Source organism: Bactrocera neohumeralis, chromosome 2 (genome assembly GCF_024586455.1).
Source record: "Bactrocera neohumeralis isolate Rockhampton chromosome 2, APGP_CSIRO_Bneo_wtdbg2-racon-allhic-juicebox.fasta_v2, whole genome shotgun sequence".
NCBI classification, from domain to species: Eukaryota; Metazoa; Arthropoda; class Insecta; order Diptera; family Tephritidae; genus Bactrocera; species Bactrocera neohumeralis.
Window position 1 is genome coordinate 58308673 of NC_065919.1, and position 25551 is coordinate 58334223.

Sequence of the window (25551 nt, forward strand, 5' to 3'; positions counted from 1 at the left end):
TCTTCTTCATTTCGGTGAAAACGTAACCGTAAATGGCAACCGTTTTCACGCCATGATAACCGACTATTTGATGCCTGAGATTGAACCTCGTGATCTCGGTGACATTTGGTTTCAACAAGACGGCGCCACTTCCCACACATCGCATTAATCAATGAATTTATTGAGAGAACAGTTCGGTGAGCAGATAATTTCACGTTTTGGTCCGATCAATTGGCCACGAAGATCGTGTGATATCACAATCTGAGACTTTTCTAATAATAATAATAATAAAGTCTAAAGTCTTTGAGGACAATCCCGCTTTTATTTAGGCCTTGGAGTAAAACATAACGACAACGAAAATGCTTGAACGAGTCATCGAATATGGATGGACCATCTGAGACGTAGTCGCGGCCAACATTTGAAAGAGATAACCTTCAAAAACAAAATACCAAAGCATGTTCTTTCGAATGATAATAAACATTACCCATTAAATTTGAAGTTTCTGTGTTTTTTCTTTAAAAAGTAAAGAACCTCGAAATGGATCACACTTTAAAAACTGGGAAAATACATAAATAACAAACGTTAAATCACTTAAAAATCCAGTTCTTTTTTCCTGAATTGATTTTTCTCTCATCCCAACATAAAGTATAAATAAAAGTAAATAAAAAAAACGTTTCTCTTTGAAATTAAATTAAAATGTAGAACTCAGCACTCTTTTTTAAATAAAGGAAACTGAATGCTTAGTATGAATATTCATATTACAATATATTATTTAAAATTTCTTTTCAGCCACGGTAAGCAGTTTTCGAAAAAATCCCATTTACTATGGAATATTTTGGGAAATAATAATTTTGTAATTCATCTTAACCCTTCAACTCCAGAGGTATAAAATATATTATTTTTGAAAATTGTTTTTGAAAAGGTATAATTTTTAAAATAAAAATATGCAAAAATATATTATTTTCGAAAAAGTAAAATTTTTAAAATAAAAATTTCCAAAAATATATTATTGAAATATTAAGTGAAATATTTACAATGACAATTTCTAACAATATATGTATATTTTCGAAAAAGTAACATTCTTAAAATGAAAATTTCCAAAAATTTATAATTTTTGAAAATTAATTTCGAAAAAGTATAATTTTTAAAATGAAAATTTCAAAAAATATAATATTTTCAAAGAGGTAAAATTTTTAAAAAGAAAATTTCCAAAAATATATTATTTTCGAAAAAGTATAATTTTTAGAAGGAATATTTCCAAAAATTTATAATTTTCGAAGAAATAAAATTTTTAAAATGAAAATTACCAAAAATATATTACTTTTGAAAATTGTTTTCCAAAAGGTATAATTTTTAAAATAAAAATATGCAAAAATATATTATTTTCGAAAAAGTAAAATTTTTAAAATAAAAATTTCCAAAAATATATTATCGAAATATTAAGTGAAATATTTAAAATGACAATTTCTAACAATATATATTTTCGAAAAAGTAACATTCTTAAAATGAAAATTTCCAAAAATTTATAATTTTTGAAAATTAATTTCGAAAAAGTATAATTTTTAAAATGAAAATTTCAAAAAATATAATATTTTCAAAGAGGTAAAATTTTTAAAAAGAAAATTTCCAAAAATATATTATTTTCGAAAATTTTGCAATTGAAACATACTAAAAGCTAAATATTGGGCAAATTAGCATAGTGCACAATAAAATCTGTATTCAAGCATATCTTTGCTCAGCACCAACAAAAGTATAAAAGAACATGACCTTGTATGTATTTGTTTATGTTCTATATACTTTTAATGGTAATATGTAACCACTGTGTATACGATATATGTATATTTTCTTATATACTAAATTGTTTTCGCATTTACAATATTATTATTTTTTTTTGTTTTTATTTTTGTGAATTGTTTGTATTTTATTATTTTTATAGTATTTTGTGTTACGATTTAACGTAATGTCCGCTACAATAAAATCCCTGTAGGTTTTCTCTGCATATTTTACTTTAAAACTTGTTACGAATGTTTGTAATAAAAATCCAAAAATAAAATTTGCAAATATTTCTTACCATAAACCAAATGAATCGGTTTATAAACCACTTTTATAAATATTTGGTGTTTTTTAACAAAAGTTTAGGCCTTTTTCACAAGTTTTAACACTTCACACAAACAAAACATGGCTCAATAAATGTATGGGTAACAAAAACGTGGTGAACGCAGTTTGGTCTTTTATTTTCATTTACCAAATTTACGTATATTCGCTATAATTTAATAATTTCAGGGCGCATATAAAGCCACCCGACTGGTTAAAACATGTTTAAGGTACTAATATTTTGTAATATAAAAATTGGATTAGCATCTAAAATAAATTATTAAGGCATAATATGTGTTTGTTGTTGTTATTATTGTATTATAATTATTATTATAATTATTATGGTTTACTATAAATACTTATGTAAGCAGCAGCAGCATCAGCAAAAGCGGCAATATTTTGTACAATGCATTGTGTTGAGGCTCTCGAAGCGTTTGGAAACCGAAAAGTAACTTCGTGGGTTGGGACTACTTGCTTATGAAATACAACACTGTGATCTTTTTCGCCCAATTTCTCATTCTTTTAATTTCTATGATACATTTAGCTTAGGTGCAACTAAATTTAAATTTCTTTTGATTTTGTTTTTAATTTTAAATTGCTTGTATTGTTGATTTTGCACAAACACTTGCTTGTGTGTGTGTGTTATCGATTGTCTAATTATGTTTAAGAGGCATAAGGTTTAAAATTATTATTAATTTGGCGTAAACTAATTGAACCACTGTAGAATGGTATATTATTCGACTGCAAACTTTATATCATTAAAGGGAAAAACTGATGGTGAAATGGCGTGTATAACAAAATTACAAATTATTGTTAATGACATTTTCTAATAATTATATAAGTTATAATATATTGAAAAAATTACATATTAACAAAAAATTGATCTTAAGAGGTCGTTCAGTTTCTGGTTAGCAGTCTGGTCGAATTCTGGGTATGCTATGGTATGCTATCTAGAAATTGTAGTCTAGCAATAAAAAGTTGATTTTTTTATTTCCTACACTATTGAGGAATATTTGAACAAGAGGATTTTTCAAAATTCAAATTCTTTTCGAAGTTATATGTGGGCAATTTACTGACTTGGCATCCAAATTGTTTCGACTGGAACTGAAACTGTATTTTTCAACACGATACCCACGATTTCTCAGGTGCTACTAGCCGATTTACTTGAAAATTTTATAATGTCTTCTTTATAGATTTGGCTATGTCTGAAACTAGAGAAATCACCACTTTTAATTTTTTAATATTTACAAAAAAATCGAAAACGTCAACAAAGGTGGTACAGAAATTGTTTTTCTCTTCAGGCAGTCGCCGTTTTGTGAACATTTTTTACAGTAATACTTTTTTTTGGCATCCAAATGCTGGGAGCATTTAAATTGTGGGTATGGTGATGTGCCTAATTTTTTAGACCCTCCACTGAACGGTTGTTTGTATCACTTAAAAATAATCAGGATATATATAGAGTTATATATGACTGTTGCCCGTCCGTCCGTCCGTCAGTCTTTCCGTGCAAGCCATAACTTGAGTATAAATGGAGATGTCTTGATGAAATTTGTTACATATTTATGTTTGCATAGCTAGTAGCTAGGGACACTTGCGGGTTAGACATTTATAAAAAGTGAACATGGTCCCAGCTCCTAAATGGTCTACCAAAGCGCAAAGGTAAATTCTATCAAGCTTGCTGAAAAAGGGTTCTTTAGCATTTTTTCATGCACTGTGAAAATGAGTAAAATCAGATAATTATAATGCTTACTCACATATAACGGTTATTTGAAAACTATTAAAAGTATGCCAATTCTCTGAATATACATATATACAAAAGTATATCACAAGCCTTCATAGGTTTGGGCGTAAAAATAGGACAAAGGCGGTTACACCGCCAAACTTTAGCTGAAAACCTATAGCTTCTGTTTGTGCGGTTATCCAAACTTTCCTCTAATACGCTGTGAAAATCGGATGACAACCACGCCTACTTCCCATACAATAAACTTTTAAATCCCATCTGATTCTTTCACTTTACAGTATACAAATCAAACATCAATAAGTTATCGGAATAAATCTAGCGCCCAAAAATTGTTGAAAACGGAAAATAATTTTTTAAGGATCCAAAACTCTGAACATGTGGACCTTAGTGAATATGGCTAAATTTTAGCCGAAAATATCGGTCAAGAATTGAACATTTTTGTGATGACAGAATGTACATGTGGCAAAAATGCATAAGCTCCAGTCTTTCTTAGACCCCATATACTTATTACTAAAGATTTTCAAATTTCCGGTTGACTCTATACCGCATTATGGTCAATATGAAATCTCATTGAAATACAGAAAGAATCTCTCTTTAATAACAGTGTGTCCTCTTGCTTAAAATAGCCCTTCCTTACTTGTTTTAACTCGGACTGCGGTATGGAACGACATGCCGTATTTTACGTCGAGATCTTAAACTGAAAGCGTATGAAATTACCAAGCCACATCGCATCATTTCGAACCAAACTTTGTTCAGCGATGATGCCTATTTCTGTCTTAATGGGTATGTAAACAAGTAAAATTGCCGTATTTGGGATGAAGCTCAATCTGATCAGATGCAATAACTGCCATTTCATCCAGAAAAAAACAGTTTATTGTGGCGATCGCGCCATGATTTAATGTCTGAAATTGAAGCTTGTGATCTCGGCGACATTTGGTTTCAAAACGACGGCGCCACTTCCCGAACACTGGATTTTTTGAGTGAATACTTCGTAGAGCAGATAATTTCACGTTTTGTGCCGGTCGATTGGCCAACAACATCGTCGGATATCACACCGTTAGACTTTTTTCTGTGGGAATATGTAAAGTCTAAAGTCTATGCGAACAATCCCGCTTCGATTCAGGTCTTGAAGCATAACATCACACGTGTCATTCGCCAATTACCAGCCGAAATGCTCGTACGAGTCACCGAAAATAGGACTCAATGGATGGACCATCTGAATCGTAGCCGCGTCCAGCATTTGAAAGAGATAATCTTCAAAAAATTAATGCCAAATAATGATCTTTTGAATGATAATAAGTATTGCCCATAAATTTGAAGTTTCTGTGTTATTTCTTTAAAAAAGTAAGAAATCTCACATCATCGTAATTATGAAACAAAATTCAATAAATAATAATATTTTTTATAAAGAAAAACTGAAAATTTATTTTCACAAAAACAAAAAAAGCAACTTAAATCGATTCATTGACAGGCATTGAAATGATTCAAATTCGTTATTTGAATTTCAGCTTCGAACAAAAGCTACCAAATAATAATCAAAATGAACAAAAATAATTTTGTAATAATATTAACAATAACAAAATGAAACCGTTAGGTACACAATATAATTAATTCGAATAAACAATGCAAATATAAATAACAAACATTAACTAGGGGGGGTGTGTGGTGATGACATAAAGTTTGAAAGCAAACATCCGCATTAAAAAGGCATACACAAATAAATAAATTCGTTTACAAAACCTTGCAATTGTGTTGGAAAATGTTCAATTTTCAATACTAAAGTAAAAACTGATTTTTCCACCAATTATGTACCTAAATGTAAATAAATATGTAAATTCTGTAGAAAATAATCATCTTAAGTTAGCTTATTTACAAATAGTTATTTGGTAAACTACAAACATAATTGCTAAACTAATTAGAAATAATTAATTTCTAAAACATAGCAAGCCTTAAGGGTGTCCTAAGTAATTAGAGTTAGACTTAGAGCGAACCGAACAAACGGAAAACTTAATGGAACAGTTCAGCTTTTAGAAAGCAGCTAAGTTAGTGTATGTACATATGTATAAGCTTAAAATAAAATTGCAAACAGTTGATATGTTACACGAGTACTTGTTCTTTTTGTTGTCTGTATGTATTATATGTATGTATATATACAATGCAGCAATTGGCAGCTGACTAAATACCTAAAAACCTAAAAGTTATCATTAAATTTGCAGCTCAACTCAAATGAGTGCCTCAATGCGGAGAAGCGTTTCAAAACACAAAAAAAAAAAAAATACAAAAAAAAAATATGAATAATGTCCCTAAAAACTATACAATATTTACAGGAAATGAAAAACTACATTTTGTGCTTGCTTACAATTAGGTCTAACAAAAATCATAAAGAAGAAACAAAAAAAAAGAGAGATAATAGTAAAAGAAAGTAGGCTTGTAACTAAATTAATTTACACACTATTCAATTGGTTATATGTCGATATATATATATGTATATAGATATACGAGTATAGTATATGTAGATATAGGTTTGTGTGATAAGCTAGTTCAACTAGCAACTTAACAATTCCATTGAGTTTTTGGCTTAACGCTAGCAAAGCACGGCTTAAAATATAGATTGTTGCTGATTTTGTTGTTGTTGTTGTTGTTGCTGGTGTTGTATTTGTTGGTTCAGCTGAAACATGGGTTGTGGCGATGTGCGGTGTTGGCGTTGTTGTTGTTGTTGATGTTGATGTTGCTGCTGCTGCATTTGATTGAAGCGCTGCATGTGTGAGTTGGTTTGTTGTTGCTGCGCATGCTCCAACTGAAAGCCGCCACCATTTAGGTGGTTCTGATGAGCATGCGCCTGTTGCTGCTGATGCTGATGTTGTTGCGATTGTGGTGGCGTATGCTGCGAGTGCAATTGTGGTTGTTGTTGCTGTGGCTGTGGTGTCGAGCTCAAGGAAGACAGTGAGGCTGTGGAGGATGCCGGCCCAATCCCCACTAACATTTGCGACTTGGAGTTTCTCGTTAGCGGCTTGTGATTCTTGACGCCGTCGGAGGAATGCTGCCACTGCCAGCAGGCGCGACAAAAGTATCTGTTATTAAATCAAAAACACAAAAAAAAGTCAAAATTCATAAAATATATTAAAATTTTCAAAAATTAATGCAAAAAGTAATGTATAAGAAAATATTTGTAAGAAAATACTTTAATACTTTAATGCTTTTTATATAATATATCGTTTATTTTTCCAAATAACTTTTTTCTTTTTACTTTTAACTTACCTAAAGCACGACAGTTCGCGACAGAAGTATGGTCCATGCTGCACACCACAGATAGAGCAGAGCGAGTCTTCGAGATATGGATCCACCTGCACTTTTTTGGTGAACTTAGACGTGCGTATTTCGATGAACGCCGCCGAAACCGCCTTCATGTACGAGCGATTGTTGTTGAAAGTAACGCGTCCGGAACCAATGGGATACTTGTATTTGTCGGTATCAATACCTTGAAACAAGATAGTGTATTTTACATTAGTTGATAATAATAGTGTATCAGTAATGCTTGCTCAAACATACTTCCAATATTTATCTCATTAGATATGAGGAATTTACTGGGAAGCAAATTGCACTTAATATGGTGATACTTTTACTTAATCATAAACTCTTTCTTGCAGTGAACAGACAAGCTTGACAGCTATACGCTATAGTAATTCAATAACAGTTGTTCCGACAAATGAGCAGTGTCTTGGATAGGAAAGGACAAGTATAAAATCTCTTAAACTTCAACAACAGAAGTGCGGACATGGCTAAATAGCCTCAGCTTATCTGCTGATAATTTATAAAGGATGATCTATTTCGAGGTCCCATACTTTTTTAAAGAAAAATCACAGAAACTTCAAATTTATTGGGGACTGTTTTTTTATCATTCGAAAGAACATTCTTTGGCTTTTAGGTTTTAAAGATTATCTCTTTCAAATTTTGGCTGCGGATACGCCTCCGATGGTCCATCCGTTGAGTCCAATTTTCGATGACTCGTTCGAGCATTTCGACATCGAAGCGGTATTGTTCACATAGACTTTAGACATTACATACTCCCACAGGAAAAAGTCTAACGGTGTAATAACACACGATATTGGTGGCCAATTGACCGGCCCAAAACGTGAAATTATCTGTTCACCGAAGTGTTCTCTCAACACATCCATTGATTGATGCGATGTGTCGGAAGTGGCATCGTCTTGTTGAAACCAAATGTCGCCAAGATCACGAGCTTCAATTTCAGGCATCCAATAGTCGATTATCGTGTCGCGATAACGGTTGCCATTGAAGGTTAAGTTCTCATCAGCATAATTTTTTAAAGAAATATGCACCGATGACTCCACCGGCCTACAAACCACACCACGAGTTTTTTCTGATTGAAATGGCAGCTCTTGAATCTCTTCAGGTTGTTCTTCATGCGGCAATTTTGCTTATTTATATACCCATTGAGCCAGAAATGAGCCTCATGGCTAAATAAAATTTCTCAACGGTCTTCTCTGAGCTACGGCTGCTATATTCCCTTCACTGCGTGCTGGACATGGTATATTCGGTCGAATATTATCTAATAATGAGGAGTAATGGTGTTGAGACTAGTACGCTCAGTAGGCCGATTATATTGACCATAAGTTGAGCGAAGCGTGCGAATCACATTCTTTACGGAACGTGAATTTTCGTAATAAAGTTGAACAGTTTATAGACCACGTTCAGGCGTAAGGCTTTCCATGATGAAATGTCAAACAATACTGAATCAAATTAACATGACTGCTGGATATGACTCACGCGTGATCTGTCAGTGAAAGATTATTGAAAAGAGTGCCTCTACTTGGAGCAACCGTTATTTGAAGACATTTCTTCGACAGTAATGTATCGTCAATTTTGTATATAAACCTTATTAGTAAAAATAAATATATTTTAAGTATAAGAACTCGATTTTTATAGATCAGTTTTTATGTAGGTTTCTCTTATAGTAGTCGTATGTCGACGGTTCCAAAAACTGGGCATAATCATTTCGGAAAACTCGGAGATTCGATAGCGCCATTCGAAAAAACGGACGATTTTTGCTGGATATTGGACCAAACCAATTATTTCTAGATTTAGTCCCTAGTAAAAAAGAAAATTCTCCGTCACAAGACGTTCTCGACCTAATATCGCTACAGTCTCAAAGGTCAGCTGGCTAGTGATCTGAAAATTTTGTTGTGAATTTGCACTTTGGGAGATTGCTTGATTATGAAGTTTTATGGAAAAGTTGTTTGAAATTAGAACAAAAATTATTCATTTCGAATTTCGTACTTATGGCTATTACGACTGTGTTTTAGGGCGACCATAGATCTAGTTTTCTACTAACACCAGATCTTAGACTATTATCTTGACGTACATATATCCCCAGTACTCAAACTTGAGATAATTTACATGACATAGGCGGTCAAAAGAAACGGTTTTTGGATGGATAGAGATCATGAATATTTTCCTCTTGTGCTTATTTTTAAAGGCCACGTTAGCTCCATCGTAAGTTTTAAAAGAAATATGGACCAATGATGTTTTTAAAGGAGTCCCTTTTCAACTTTTCAAATAAGTCAATTTCTATATAGGGAACTCTACACTATAAAACACCCTATATGGTATTGGCTCATACTGCATTTTTCAGCGATTGACTCGTTTGCTATTGGCACTTGTGGGAGCGGCTTGATATTAGTTGAGAAGTAACTATACAGTAAAGTAGACTATGTAGGATAGGGTTTCCATAGCTTGATCACGACTTATTTATGTGCACATCTTGCAATTTCAAATCTTTGAAAATATGCATTTTAAGTCATTTTGCAATTAAAACTATTTGGTTTTGGTAAATTTTTTCTTTTTCATAAAATTTTAAATATTTTATATAAATATGGCGTAAAAGGTAAATAATCTCACCTGCATATAGCACGCCATCAAAGAGGTCATCCATTATCTTTGCGAGACCCTCTGCGGTGAGCTTGCCATGCAATGCGCCCACAAATACGGTTTTGGTTGGATCTAATTTCTGTGACGTGGACTTGACAAAATTTGAATCGGCGATAATCCAAGGAATGACCTCAACCTGTAAAAAAAGAGTTTATAATATTTTGAAATTGGCTGATTGAAGCAAAACTTTTTTAAAAGCGGAATAACTTACGTCCTTGGCTTTGATGCGTCGAGAAGAAATCTTGAAGTAATAAATCCCACCACTCTGTGAGTCATCGACTTGTAAAACGCAAGCGGATAGTAGAGCCTTCACTTGTTTGTCGGATTCAAAGATTATGTAGACATAACCCTTCGGTTGCGCCGCTTGTTGCTCTTTGCCGGGCCACTCGACTCTGTAGAAAATAAAAACGGTCCAATACTCTACTGAAAATAAGAAGCACTGATGTATACTTTACCTAATTTGTCCAAACGGCTTGAATATCTGTATTAGCGATTGTTCGCTTATGTCCCAGGGTATGCCGCCGAGAAACACTTTAGGCGAGTAATTTAACATGCGGTGCGAACGCGGCGGCAACTGCCCGCTCCAAGTGCAAGTGGCATCATAGAGTGCGGCCGAACTGCGATAGAACTTTGCAACGCGGTCCAAATGCGCATCTGCGGCGGCGGCCGACTGCGGTTGCGCTTGTGGCTGTGGCAAGCCCTTGAACTGGTTCATGCCATTGCTATAGCCCTGCAGCAAGTGATTGAGCAGTGGCACCTGTTGCGACTGTGCCTGCAATAGCTTGAGTGTGTTGAATGCCTGCATATTTTGCAGCTTCGACAATTCCAAATCGACAGCGGTGAGTGCATCGAAGTTCTGCAATTGCTGTTCGTCGAAGAGATTTGTGGTAAAGCTCGACATACCGTTATTGCCATTCCCCAGATTGCCCAGAGAGGTAGTAGATGTTTGCTGTTGCTGTTGTTGCCCGAACGGCAATGACTGCTCGAAATGCAGTGATGATGGCAGCTGTTGCGGCTGCGTTGACAGCTGTGTTAGTTGTTGTTGCGACAATTGCGATGACAATTGCTGCTGCTGCTGCAGTGACATTTGCGAGTCATTATTGTCTGCCACAGAGAGCAGGTTCTGTTGCGATTAGAAGGTAGTAAGGTTTAAGAAAAATTGTTCGATGGATAAATATTTTTACTGAGTTGTGGCAACTTACGATCATATCTATCAAATTGTGCTCCACATTGGATTGATTGCTGTTCTGACTCTCCGGCGAGTTCGAGCGACTATTCGAGAGACAACCACCAATGCCGCTGCCCACGAAATTATTCTGATACATCAACGGTATCGAATCAACCGATAGACCATTGGCGCTCGATGAGTTGCTGCCATCGCTACAATTTCAAATTACAACGAAAAAAGAGAATAATTTTTAAATATTATGTCCGATAAGATGCCGTTCGAGCAATAAGTGTATATGAAATGTTAAAATATTTATTTTAAAAAAGTTAAAAGTGAGCTTTACCTGACTAAAGGTGAATTGAGAAAAGAGCGATTGTAAATAGTGGTGGGCGTACTTGGCGATAAAGGTGCAGAACAATCGAAGCTGATGTTTCTTTGAAATACCTTAAGTGGTGTGTTATTTTGTGCAACATTTTCAAACTTAAATCAAATTCGTTTCCATTTCATTTAAAGAAAAAAGTAGAAGAACATACAACAAGAAAAGGAAAATAAACAATAAATATGTTAAAATTAAAAATCAAAATCCATAATAGTCAATAATAGTTGGAGGAGAGTTTTTCAGCGCAAAAAGGCAGAGACAAAATTCTTAAATGCATTATTTTATGTTAGTATGTATTTTTTTATATAAACTACTTTATTGAACGATTTGATATAACCACAACATTATATTTGTAAACTAATGCATACAGATATTAAATAAAATATGAGTTAAGCGTATATTTTGATTTTTGTTTGTCAGTAAAATTTATTGTGTCTAGTCCTTGATGGATCCTTCGAACTTTTCACAGACTTCCGTTTCTGGATAGTGAAGGACAAATAAAATCTTTGTCCACTAATCAATATTTATTTCAATAGCTAGCCCAAAATCCTTGCATGACGATTCCTAACTTCGCTAGTGACAATATGTTAACACTTCTTCATTCGAGTATCGGCTAGCCTTGCCGCGATCTTAACTAACGCGGGGATTGCTGAAATTGAGATCAATGTAAGCCTTAAAGGTTCATCTTTCTTATTGATGTCTGAAGAGAATGAGTTCTTGGCAACGTAGATGAGTGATCTTTTTGTAAATTTTCTGACCGAGAGTGAATAATAAGAGTTTTTCTGGGTTTCAAACCAATCAATTGGGGATTCGATTATAACTGGTAACGATTCATTAGACATACATGATAAGAACGATCACTGTTCTCTGAAGTTAACTTTGACAGTTGTGTAGAGAAAGATTAGATATATTCATCGCACCATTTACTATTCATTTTTTTACAAAATGTGAAATGAACTATCAGATCTTCTTTAAGGACGCTTGCCTTGGATTTGGTCATTTAGAGCAGAAACTGGAAAAAGGGCTTAATTTCAAGCGACATGCATAATTATCAAAACGGAATCTGCAGCAGGTCTGATTCGGTAATAGCCCAGTAACCACATTTGTGCTGCTTAATTTGGTTAGGAAAATATATAAATTTTAGTTTATTCGATGATTACTAATATCAAATGCTTGAAAACTCAATATTCTAAAAAAATTTCTTAATCGGTTCCAATTTTTTGAATGGATGCTGGTTGGAATATACAGTAAGATTAATGAATCCATTGTGCTATTTCAAATCTGATTAAATCTTCCACTTTCACCTAGCTCCTAAAATTTGTAATGTGTTCTTACTGACCGATCCAAGTTCTTCCAAGGAATCTTTTTTATTTGTGAAAGATATTATAGTTTCGTTGCAACTGAAGTTATGTTTCTTTTTCTTGTTATTCTCTTGCAACCTGTTGCTACAGAGTATAATAGTTTTGTTCACCTAACGGTTCTTTGTACAGGCTTTCCGGAAAGTAATAGGACTGAGTAGATTTGAAAGAATTCATTGAACCAATCGATGCAATTCTTTAAAAACTTTCAAAATAGGCTTCTTCTGCGTCGATGTAGCCCTGAGGCGTGATTTCCAAGCATTGAAGGCGTGACGGAAGGCATTCTCCGGAATAGCCTTGAGAGCCGAGGTGCATGCTGCTGCGATCCCCTTCCATCGGCCTTTCCAGCAAGGAAACAAAAATGTCTAAGGAGGGCACATCTTGGCTGTAGCGCAACTGCGGAAGCGTTGGGACGCCAGCCGTGGTTAGGTAGCTGTTCACAAGAAAGGCGTTGTCGGGGGCGCAACTTCCAATCAGCTGCGATGTCTTGTCGGATCCGATTGACACTTCGTTTGAGACTCTTTAGGACTTCCACATAAAACTTGGTGTTTATGGTTTGTTCAGGAGGAACAAATTCATGGTGGACGATGCCTTTGATGTCAAAAAAGACAATGAGCATAGTTTTCACTTTGGATTTGCTCATTCTTCCGGTGTTCATCAGCGACCAAAAAGGCCTGGTGCCACCGAAACACACAATTTCTTGCTAAAGCAACATCTGGATAAGCCTGCTTGATCATATTATATCAAACGTCTCTGTCGCATATTATCTGAGTTTCACACAGAATTTAATCGCGTACCTCTGCTCTAACGATCGCTACATTTTCGGCTTGCACCATTCGTAGAAACACGTTGCGCGAAAATGTTTGTCCTGACTCTCCAGATGCTCGGAGACAACTGACCAGCCGCTCGTTCGTTAGCTAGGAATGCCCTCTACCGAATCTAGTCGGTGCGTGGACGCTCCGAATAACAGTCGCGGAGGAAGAAGATCAGACCTATTACTTTCCGGACAAACCCTGTTATATGTAAATGATCAAGATAATGAGACGAGTTGAAATCTGGATGACCATTTTGCAGGCCGTAATTTCAGTAAAATTTTGCATATCTTGATGAAACTCTTCGGAGATGGGCGAAAACGTATGATTAAGTCGGGTCAATACTTTCTGAGCCCCCACATACGTAATATAAATATTTTCGAATTTCTAGGTGACTTTATACCGCAATTAGTGGCCAATACACGCGTGATGTTTTGCTCCGATGCCTGAATGGAAACGGGATTGCCCATAGAGCGTAGCGATGTCGCTTGGTAAGATCGATCAGCTTCATTTCCTGTTCAAAACTGTATTTTGAACGCTTTCAATTTAAGAGCTCGTCGTAAAATGCCCCATGTCGTTCCATACGTCTATCCGAGAGGCGCCAAATCGACTCCCCACAGTCCCAACTACGGTTGGTATATACTATTTTCTTCACTGCAACCTGGACGCGGTATATTAGTAAACAAATAACACGACAGCTTGACACGACTCACGTGTGATCTGTTAAAAGAAGCCTATTGAATAAGCACCTCTACTTAGATCATCCGTAAGTATGTGGTATTGGCAAAAATGGATAAAATCGGGTGATACTAACTCCTATATATTATCTGATTTTCGTTTAACAAACCTTATAACGAATATATCGGTCAGTGGCGATTTATATATATATATGTATGTATGTATAATAAATGAAATCGTAGGATGATTATATATATATATTATATACATATATTATATGCATTACCTTATATACATATATATTTCCTATATATACATGTATATATTTATATATATATATATAATTTTTTGGTTGCTAACTTAGCCCTTCCTTACTTTTTTTTTTTTTCTTTAAACATATTATTCTAATATACTACTGCATATTTTTTACAACAATAACTTACAGCAAACTTATAAGCGTGATTAAGTAAACTACATCGAGCCATTTAAGCAGTAAAATTATGTACTTCTTTATATACTTGTATGTTAGTTAAGCATATTTATATTTTAGTAAAGCCGCAGTGCAGTGCAAAAGGGTGCATTTAACACACTACTGTGCAAAATAGCAAAAACAATTAGCTGCAATATTATTACGATTATTTGGTGGCAGACGCTAGCTGATGCCAAATAGGGCAAAGCTTTTAACTTCCGATAATTCGCAATAAAAATACTCACCTGAAAGATGTCAAAAGAATTTGCTGACAGGGTGCCGGGCGAGGCAGAGGATTGCGATGAACTCGGTGTTAATGGCGTGTAGGCGGCCATCGATGTAGACAGCGTGTCCCCATTGGTGCCCAACAGCAACGGATTTGTGGTCGATTTGCCAAAGCCAAGGAAATCATTAATGGCAATCGGAGGTTCTATTGGAGAGATAAATGAAGTAATGAAGGAGCTCAATATATATAGAATTTGAAATATATTTTTATTTTAGTATTTGTGTGTATGTTTTTGGAGCTTATTAATTTTGAGTTTGATTTTTCATTATTTGCTGCTAAAGCTGAGAGAGAAGGAAGACGCATTTATTGTGTCATATGCGGAGTTCCGCATTTGCCTACATTAGATTTACAATTATAATGAGCGGACGCAGCTCCGATCTAATTGGTTGACAGGCTGCTAACTGCCGCTCACACATAAAAACCCAAATAATGACAAAGTGTAAAACAACAAAGAATACTTTTGTGCGCTAAACAGGGTGCTCCCTGCTATTTCTAACCAAATTTCGTATGCGGAATCGTTGTGAATGTTGGAAAAGGCTGACGGTGATTCAGACGGCCGAGAGATCGTTAAAGACATGCCTCGTTCTAGACGACATTCGACCCCTCCAGAGGATGAAAATAATAAAAAACAAGTAAGGAAGGGCTAAGTTCGGGTGTCACCGAACATTTTATACTCTCGCATGATAACGAGATTTCATTAAAACATTTACATATTTTTCAAATACCGTAATAATGACAAAGCGTTATATTGGAAGAAGGCGTGTTGTGAACCGATTTCACCCATATTTCGTACATGTCATCAGGGTGTATAAGAAAATATTATATACCGAATTTCATTGAAATCGGTATAGTATTCAGATATGGCTTTGTCCATAAGTAAGGCCACGCCCATTTTCAATTTAAAAAAAGCCTGGGTGATTTCTTACCAAATTTAGTGTTTCTGACGTATGCGAAATCAACATAACCTTTGTATGGGAGGTTGTGAATGATTTCTTCCATTTTTGAAATATGGAAATGCCTGAAGAAAGCGACTCTGTAGTGATTCAGTAGTTTCCGACGGCAAAAAACGAGAGATTTTTCGTTAAATATGCCCCTTCCTAATGCGATCAAATTTCACTTTAATATCTTTATTTATGGCTTAGTTATGACAGGTTTTCGGTTTCCGCCATTTTGTGGGCGTACAGTGTCGATTTTGCCCTTCAGAGGGTGAAAGTTTCATCATGATATAATTTTTAAAAAGCTTTCACGGACGGACGGACAGATCCGGATTTCGAGATGTTTAATATATAACCCTCGTTGAGGAAAGTGTTATAATACTCTCCTTAGCAACATTGTTGCGAGAGTATAATTAAAGGATAAGATGCTTGAAAGTCGTCGGGCAAGTATTAGAGAGATGGCAAGAGAGCTCGACATCTCTCGTGAGACCGTTCGAATGATTTTGGTGGATATTTCGGGTATGAATTACATTCTAGTTTGACTCGTTTCTTTGAAACTGTTTTCTTTTTTTTTTAAAGAGTACCGTGAACAGATCTCTTTGGACGTGCTTGATCGTGCGAATTCCGATTCTACATCTATGGAGAGCATTATAACTATTTGTGAGTTTGACATACAAACAAGTCAACAATCATCGGATTGGAGGGGGAAAAAACGTGAAAGAAGCAAAAAACCAAAAAAAATCCGTAAAAGCTGCTAAAAAATCAAGGTGATGCTCGTTGAAGAGATAAAACAAAATTCGCTGAAGGAGCTAAAGGCCATCCCAAAAAGTGCTTATGAAAAGTGTTTCGAGGACTGGAAAAATTGTGGTATCAGTGTATTACATCTACTTGTGATCACTTTGAAGGCGACAAAATAATTATTTAAGACTAATTAAATATTTTGCTTTTCTACAATTTCCGTATGCTTTTTTGTCCCAATGTCAATCAAAGTAGACGGATATATCCAGTAAAAAGACAAACACCTAATTTACCAACTAAATTAACAATTTTCTAAATTCTTTTTGACTTTATACCACATAAACCAGTTAATATGTGAGCAAATTCAACGAGAGTCTCTTAACAATGTAGCTGAGAACTCTCTATTAACGAACTTTTCATGGGTTTGCGCATGCGACAACGAAACTGTGAAACGATCTAGCGGATGGCGCTGCAAAATGAGCCGAAACCGAAAAAAACGGCAAAGTTGGTTAAAAATCAGACTAATAGTTTCCTTTTAGCTTATGGCTTCCCTTGATCACCGTGGTGTGGTTCTGCATGAACAGTCAAAAAGGAATACTACTTGTCCATTTTGAGTAATCTAAGTGAAGAATTCGTCGAAAAAGATCTGAGTTGTGAAAATATATGGATTTATCACCGAAATAATTCGTCGTCACTTTCTAACATCATTATGACTGACTTGCTGGCCAAACAAGAAACGAGAGCTATCGTTTAGACACCGTATTTGCCAGATTTAGCACGCTATGAAATTTTTTGCTTTCGAAGCTGAAAAATACTTTCAGTGAACGCGCCATGAGTCCATCGAAGTCATCAAAAGTCATTCGCTGAAGACATTGTAGGTTATGTCAGCCGAGGCTTGTAACAAATGTATGCAAAATTATATTATGTGTTGGCGTGCTTGTTTTGGTTCAAAAGAAACCTACTTCCTAGACAATAATCAGTATTTGTTTTAAAATACTTGAAAATGTTGTTTTTTTTTTTTGGTCAGTTAGTGACAAATTTGAAAACTCTGAAAATATGCGCTCGGCTTTGATATTTGACAATTGCTTGCTTGTTTTCCCTCAATTTTCCTTATCAATTGTTGTCATTTCTTTTAAAAATATAAAATTTGGCGATTTTTTCCAATCTGACAACTCTAATCAATACACCCTTTATTACATATACGTATGTATGTATACGTGCAGTAAATGCAACACTGTATAAAATTCGTTAAACATGGCGACAACTGAAGTCAATTGGTGCTAGGCGTATAACACGACAGCTTGGGGACAGCGCTGAAGAAGGCCAACAGAAAAAACAACCAAACAAAACAAAAATATATTTACATGCAGTGAGTGTGTGTGCAATTGTTTGTATGACTTGCACTCGAACGCAAGCAATAATAACGCCTGTTAATGCAATGAAATATGCCCACAATAAATCAAATTTATCTGTAGTAATTTTTATTTCTGCAACTATTAGTATTACTATTGCCGTTGTTGCATGCAACCATGAGTGCGTTGTTTAGTTGTTGTTGGCGTCGCCAACACAACCGCATTCCCCAATGTGAGCTGCTTCAAACACACACATATATGCACATATAACGGTATATTACATTCTTAAGTATGTTGCCATAATATTAGTTCGACTTTGCCGCCATTTTTCCTTTGACATTCTGCATTTCCTTTGCCTACTCTTTCAGTTTTCTTTTAAACTTTTCAAGTATAAAGCAAATATAATAAATTAAAAGCATGCATGTGTGTGTGTGTATGGTGTGTGTTTTTCCGCCTTCGGTGCTCAATTCGTTTAGAAGGCGATGGCATTTTATGCCAATAGGCACAGCAGCGTATACTTGGCGTCCGCTCAGCATAAATACTGGCCAAAGAATATATTTCTTCGAAATTCTCATTGCCCACAAGGCGTACAAACACAGCAAACCACTGAAGTATATGCAAATATAATTAACTGCAAATATATATGTATGTATATGTGCAAATATTTGTACGAATTATAAAGTATATTCGTTGTTTGTATGTGTTTATTGTCGGCCAACTCGCTTCTAATGCTGTCACAGTGTTCAATTGCCAAAATCGCCTGAATATGTAGTTGGTTGAAGGATTCTTCATTTTTGAATGAGTAAATCAATATTTATTTCGATATTTTCTAATAAGTTGTGTATGTGACCTGGTCTACGAAAAGGGAGCTAACGTGCGAAAACTAGTTTTCTGGGAAACAACTGTTAAAAATAAACAACTCATCTTCCATCCGAATCAACTAAAAAGTGAAAAAAATTGATTTTTTGACACCTAAGCCCCCTTTCCGTAGACCAGGTCACATATATTCTTCTGAATTCGTAATTTAATTTGGTTTTGTGCTTTAAAATAGAGAGTGACTCGTGAGTGGAGAAATTTGAATGCTGTTACTTTCCCTTTTTAGAAAGCGTTACAATCGTCTGAACGAAAATTTAGATTTCCAGTAGATAATATTATATGATATCGGCATCACCTTCCTAATTAAGGGACCGGACATTCCAGATGCAGTGTATTATAGTTCATCTATAAAAAAGATTACAACTTAAGGGCTGCCCAGCTTGTTGATGTCCTCGTGAGAGTACATCACCGTCACCATGAAGTGCGATCGATAGGACAAGGACTAAGATGAATAGGTCCTTGTGACATTTACTACAGTGGCCATATAAAAGTGTGCAAGTTCGGTATGTGATTCGTGGGGAGGAGAGAGAGACCCCGTCGCCGAGTCCTGGCATTCACCTCGGTGGAAGAACGTATATCCATAATACGCATCAAATCGAAGTTCTTCTTTATATCGCTGATTTGCGCCCACACCCCGACGGAGGAGAAGGACGATGTGACCAAAAATACTTTCTATGAGCTCTTGGAACGCAACAATGCGAGGCATCTTTGTAACAACAGTTGGAAAATTCAGCCTCCATGACGATACCTCTCCAAATGGGTTGAAGCTGATCGACTTCGGTTTTCTATTCGGCTTGTACTCTTGCTCTCCGATAGCGCTTATCGGCAACTCGGTATAGGGGAACTTGTCGCAGTAAATAGAAAGCGGACAGGGTACCATGCAATGTTGCGGTCGATAACATGAGCGGGTTGGGATATATAGTTTGTAAGGCAACTATATGTTATCGTGAGCGGATCTAAAAAATGTCTATGCAAGCTGCATTATTGCCTCGGTTTATCAGTTCTTGAAGCCAAGTTTCTTGAATATATCTCTGTAATGAAAAAGGTTTCCCTACAAGCACTTAATTCTCGTTGTTCAGTTTGTACGACAGCTTTATGCTATAGTAATTCGATTGCTGCGGTTTCAATAAATAAGCACATTTTTGAAGAGACAAGATCGTGTGCGAAAGCTCAGATCAATATCTCAAAAGCTGAGGGACTAGTTCGCATATATACTATATAGCCGGCAGACTGAATGAGAGACTGACGAAAATGGCTATATCGACTCAGTTCGTTATGCTGATCATTTAAATATATATTTAATGCATTCTCCAATCTTTCTTCTGAGTTTTACAATCTTCGTGCCAAACTTAATATACCCTACCTAGGTATAAAAAACACACAACAGCTCTAAAAATAAAAGGTTTGCTGAATACTACCAATTACAACTCAACGGATGGAGAAGAAGGCGTTGTGTGCTATTGTTCAGCTCAGTGTGCTACTACAAAGTGTTGAATTAATTTTCCAATGGTTAGACTTGTGTTCAAGTTTAAATAAAATCTTAAATTTTACGATCTCTTTTTTTGGAAGTAATATAGCAATCTGTATGCAAATATGCGTAATATAACAGTATAATTTAAAAAATGACAAAAATGGATGGATGCCAAATATTTTTGAGTGTCGCTAACACGAATTTGATAGACCAAATAGTATAAAATGAATTACCAAAAGATTTGGCCGAAGCGAGCTAGACAATGTGAATACAATGGTCACCACTAAGGTAGAAATGCCAGAGAATGAGCAACTAAGCACTCTGTGCTCTCTGAGGTTACATTTAAAAGCAAGATTTCCTTCTTGGAAAATTTAAATGAATTTTATTGCCGAAATAAACAATTTGTATAGTGATAAAGTGGATCTTGGAAAAATTATATATTTTATTTGACATGACATCAGAGGCTTTGAATAACAAGAAAACTCTACCAAAATGTGTTTAAAAATTGCAGAAGTTTTGTAGAACCTAGTAAGTTTCTTTATGCAGAGTATTATTCACTTTTGACATAAAAGGAAAGCTTCTGAAGTGAAAAGCTAATGCAGTATTGGTAGTAAGCGGTTTTCGAAAAGTCGTTCCCCTCAATCATAATTATTTATATGGGAGCTCATAAATCACTAGCCAGTTAGGTATTGATCATAAAAGGTCTTATAAATCGACAATGAATTTTGAGCCTAATAAAAATTTGTCATGGTGACTAATATCAATTCCAATGTTTGACTTTCAGTCGCGTACGAGTAAGAGCTAAGCAATAGTGGGTAAGGTGCGTGCTGTGCAAAACCTCAACTACCATCATGTATAGCTTCAAAGTACAGTTAACCCCACGCGTTCTACTCTTGGTAGACGGCTCTCACAGTCGCATAAAAGCTATTTGTCAAGTGAGATGCATAGGCTCAGCGCTGGAACGTAAAATACAGCAGAGATCTAGGTCATTTACAATCCGATATAATTGGAAAAATAGTGCGCTTTCTTGCAAGCCCATTGGCTTTGAAGTTCCCATAGCTTTCACAGCGGTCAGGCACTCAAACGGATCGGATAAAGAAGCAGCTTGTTGCTTGTGCTTAACTAATTAAGAACGCACATTGAGCGATTTCAATGCTAGTATAGTCGTTCTTCTAACGAAGTTAAAGCTCTCCTCCATGATTTTGGCTCTATTTCGAAGCGATGCGTGTACTGCAACCTTTATGGCAGCCACAACCGAGATCTTTATATACATATAACTGAATGCCTGATCTTTTCGCTGAGCTTCGGTGAATTAGCCAGGACTCCACAAGTAGACTCAGTGACATAGTGGTCCAAGTTTTAAGGGCTCCAGCCGAAGAAGAGTTGGATCTTAGAGTTTCCCTCTTCGAACCCGTTTAAGCACTCAGATACACTTGAGATTTTAATGAACCATATCAGCAGTGCGATATAATTTATAAATTTAAGTAACGGGTTTTTTAATAAGAGCGCTACAAACGAGGAAGAAGGTCAGACGCTGAATGCAATTTTCTGCTGCAATTTCTCGTTCGATATTCGTACGAAATTCATCAATCGTCGCTGGCTTGTTCGCATTAACGTAGCCGCCCATTCGCCAAAAATATTCGGTTATCATTGAGCGGTAGCAATTCCCATTCACAATAATGTGCCGATCTTAGTCACGGAAGAAGTATAGCCTAATGACGCCGCCGGCCCATAAATCTCAACAAAGCGTTTTTTTCGGGATGCAATGATGGCTCGTGGAGTACGTGTGGATTACTGCCTGAACAATAACGCATATTTTGTTCATTGACGGAGCCATTCAGCCAGAAATGAGCTTCATCGCTGAAGATGATTTTCGTTGAAAATTCGGATCATTTTCAAGTTGTTGCTCAGCCCAGTTCCCGAAGGTACGACGACTCTGGCTGTCAGTTCTTGCATCAATTTTATCTCGTGAGGATGTAGACCAAGATCTTTTCGCTTAATTCGCCACAACGACATCATAGAGATGATCAACACTTGAGAACTACGTGCTGTAGACTGATTTGGGTCTTCCTCAATTGATGCGCCAGCGGCAACAATATTCTCGACACTACGGGCATTTCTTTGTCTCACTAGCACGAGAACAATTTGTACTAAGCCTGTGGATTAAAATCTTTCTACTAGACGCTCAATTGTTGATCTGACAGGACGATTATGACGACCATAAATTGAACGTAGCGCTCTTAAAGTTGAGGCAACGGACTCCGAATTTCGGTGGTAAATTTTAATAATTTGGACTCGTTTTTCGATCGTATATCTTTCCATGTTGAAATGACAAACCTTACTGCAGAGAAATGTGAAAAGAGCGGGAAAAATATGGCGTCGTTTGCTGACCCTATCGGTCTGCTTTTGTGGCGTGCCTATTGAAAACCCCGTTATAACCTAATATGCATAAAAACGGAGTAGAGAGTAAATCAAGTTCTTGAAAATTTATGCTCTTTTTGACATAAGTAATTTTTAGAAAACTCCATAAGTCACTCATAATTCCCGTTCTGCTATATGGTACAAAGGCTTGGACGCTGACAACAACTGATGAGTCGACGTTGCGAGTTTTCGAGAGAAAAAAGATTTATAGTCTGCGCGTTGGCCACGGCGAATATCGCATTCGATGGAACGATGAGCTGTATGAGATATATGACGACATTGACATAGTTCAGCGAATTAAAAGACAGCGGCTACGCTGGCTCATGTTGTCCGAATGGACGAAAACACTCCAGCTCTGAAAGTATTCGAAGCAGTACCCGCCGGGGGAAGTAGAGGAAGAGGAAGACCTCTACTCCGCTGGAAGGACCAAGTGGAGAAGGACCTGGCTTCGCTTGGAATATCCAATTGGCGATAGTAGGGAAAAGAAGAAACGACTGGCGCGCTGTTGTTAACTCGGCTATAATCGCATAAGCGGTGTCTACGCCAGTAAAGAAGAAGAATTTTTAGAGTTATTAGATAAGTCAATTCTATTAGAATAGAGGACCTTGGTTAACAAGAACCATATATCGAATTTCATAGCGCATAAAAGGTTAATTACGAAACTATCACTAGGTTATAGATTCCAGACTTGGGCAAGGTAAACTATAATGGGAAAAGCTAATGGTTTTCCACATTTTTTTACATATGAAATACTCTTCTGCAGATTTATTAGCCATTAGAAGGGAGTCTTACAGTAGAAGGCTTCTGTCAAGTGTTTAAGTACAAATCGATTTTTTTAGTTTTAGTTCTATTTTAATAAGTTTGTTTTGAAATAGCTTACCATTTAAAGGCGTTATTAGCTCATCAGCAGTCTCATTTCGTCTACTTAGGAAATCTTGGCGTTGTTCCAGCAACGAATTAATCGAGTGTTTTGTTAGAATATCAGCACCAGCACTTGATAAGGACCTCATATTGGCAGCTGTTGAATCATGCACATCAAACTGTGGAAAAAGAAGAAAAAAATATTTTTTTATAAGTATTTATACAGAAATTTTTATATTTTATTAAATTTGTATATGTTTTCGTAGAATTGAACAAAAATTCATTATATCTATATTATATGAAGCATATTTAACCTTGTGTGCCAGGGCGTATGCGTGACATTGAAAATGCACGCCCGAAAGCACACTTTCATTGTCCGATATACATGTTCGTGTATTTGTGTGTGTGTATTGCACTACATTGCAGCAGCAGCTGAGTTGGCACAGTCAGAGTAATTGCGAATGACGCGTTTGAAAAACCGCAACAATTTGAAACTAATGAATCGCTTACTTTTCCCATGAATTTTCGAATGCACTCAGTGGCGTGCGGCCACTTCAGTTGCCAACGCGAAGTGCTGCGAAGAAAGCACAGTGAATAAAACACACCAATACGCGGGCGCGCACTTAGCAGCAGCAGCATTGCCACGAATGTACACGTAATAGCAGCAACAAATCATTTTGTCATCGCCGAAGCAGCGGAGGTATTTCCCCAGCAACTCGACGAATGCAATAAAAACCGAAACCGAACGGCGGCCAACAGTGCGCACACACATATACAACAGCCGCCACAGGCAAGCAAACCACGTCTATAACAACAATAACTACAACAATTGTGCTGGCGCTACAACTCACCCACTCACCAACTAGAAGGGGCGGGGGGTGAGCAAGAGCAACAGTGACTAGAAGAGGAGGGCAAACACAGCCATACGACGGGGCGGTAGCAGAGTTCGGGACGTACTTAGTGTGGCAAGTTTAGTATTGTCGACACCATCAATGGCGTGGCATGCGATGTTAGTTAGCTATAACAACAACAACAACAATATAATACTCGTAAAATCACCAACACTTGTGCAACGCCATCGAATGGTGAGTGTGGACTCTTAAGCGTTTGGCGCAATTAAAAGCGCATCAAGTGTCAGTGGAGTACCATTAAAAGACCAAATTAGTGCAAACATTGTTATCAGGCACTCACCAAACAATTTGGCAAAAATGGCGTACAACTCATTACGCCAGATTAACGAAAATTATGGCAACAAGTGATTGCCGCCCATACACAGGCACACAGCCACCCACACACACATTCACCCACATACAATTTCACACACTCTCACTCGTACACACATATACATACATGCGCGAGCGCTTGCACCCGCACTTATGCAAGCAAACCAGCACTGCCGTTACTTTCGAACAAATACTCACACATACATACATTTACGTGGCGGGAAGTCACTTCTCAACAGCACTTATACAACTATTTCCCCAAGTACAGCTGGCACGCTTTTGAAGACGTTCTCACATTAAGCAACGTGCAGCACACACCGCTCACCTCATGCCGCCGACGCTACCGCCCATCGCACGGCATCGCATTGACTTACGTAATAGAAACAAATGCGTAATTAACGTACGAAAGCAAAAACACTTCTAAATGGCGCACACACAAGTGTCTCTATGCGCGTATGTGTGTGTGTGTGTATGTGTGTTTATAGTGTCCTGAAAGGATGGTTGTAAGCATTGCTCACAGTTTGCTTACATAATTAAATACATATATACACACATACAAATGGAGAATACGTGAAAATCAAATGAACAACTTTCTTGGCATTTGTGCATTGGCTTCCTACTCACGGAAACCCAACTATAACAATAACAACAACAATGTTACCAGATAGTTTTCATTGAAAACCGAAGGTAAGGGTTTAACAGCTAAGGTAGTCGTGCAGCTAAGCCGAGATTATTATTTTTTAAGTACAGTAATTTATCTG

General features: G+C 36.4%; 1 protein-coding gene across 1 annotated transcript in view; it reads right to left on the reverse strand.

Annotated features, from left to right (window-relative positions):
* Positions 1 to 6242: 6242 nt before the first annotated feature.
* The window catches only part of LOC126765861 (uncharacterized), a 68309-nt gene continuing 49000 nt past the window's right edge, over positions 6243 to 25551 (reverse strand). Inside the window, exons 2-10 of the mRNA XM_050483541.1 lie at positions 23587 to 23746; positions 14873 to 15057; positions 11275 to 11411; positions 10966 to 11143; positions 10219 to 10886; positions 9975 to 10155; positions 9734 to 9899; positions 7073 to 7292; positions 6243 to 6885 (exon numbers count right to left, since the gene is read on the reverse strand). Of these exons, the coding sequence (XP_050339498.1) occupies positions 6414 to 6885; positions 7073 to 7292; positions 9734 to 9899; positions 9975 to 10155; positions 10219 to 10886; positions 10966 to 11143; positions 11275 to 11411; positions 14873 to 15057; positions 23587 to 23716 (2337 nt within the window). The 5' untranslated portion in view covers positions 23717 to 23746 and the 3' untranslated portion in view covers positions 6243 to 6413. The remainder of the gene's footprint in view (positions 6886 to 7072; positions 7293 to 9733; positions 9900 to 9974; positions 10156 to 10218; positions 10887 to 10965; positions 11144 to 11274; positions 11412 to 14872; positions 15058 to 23586; positions 23747 to 25551) is intronic.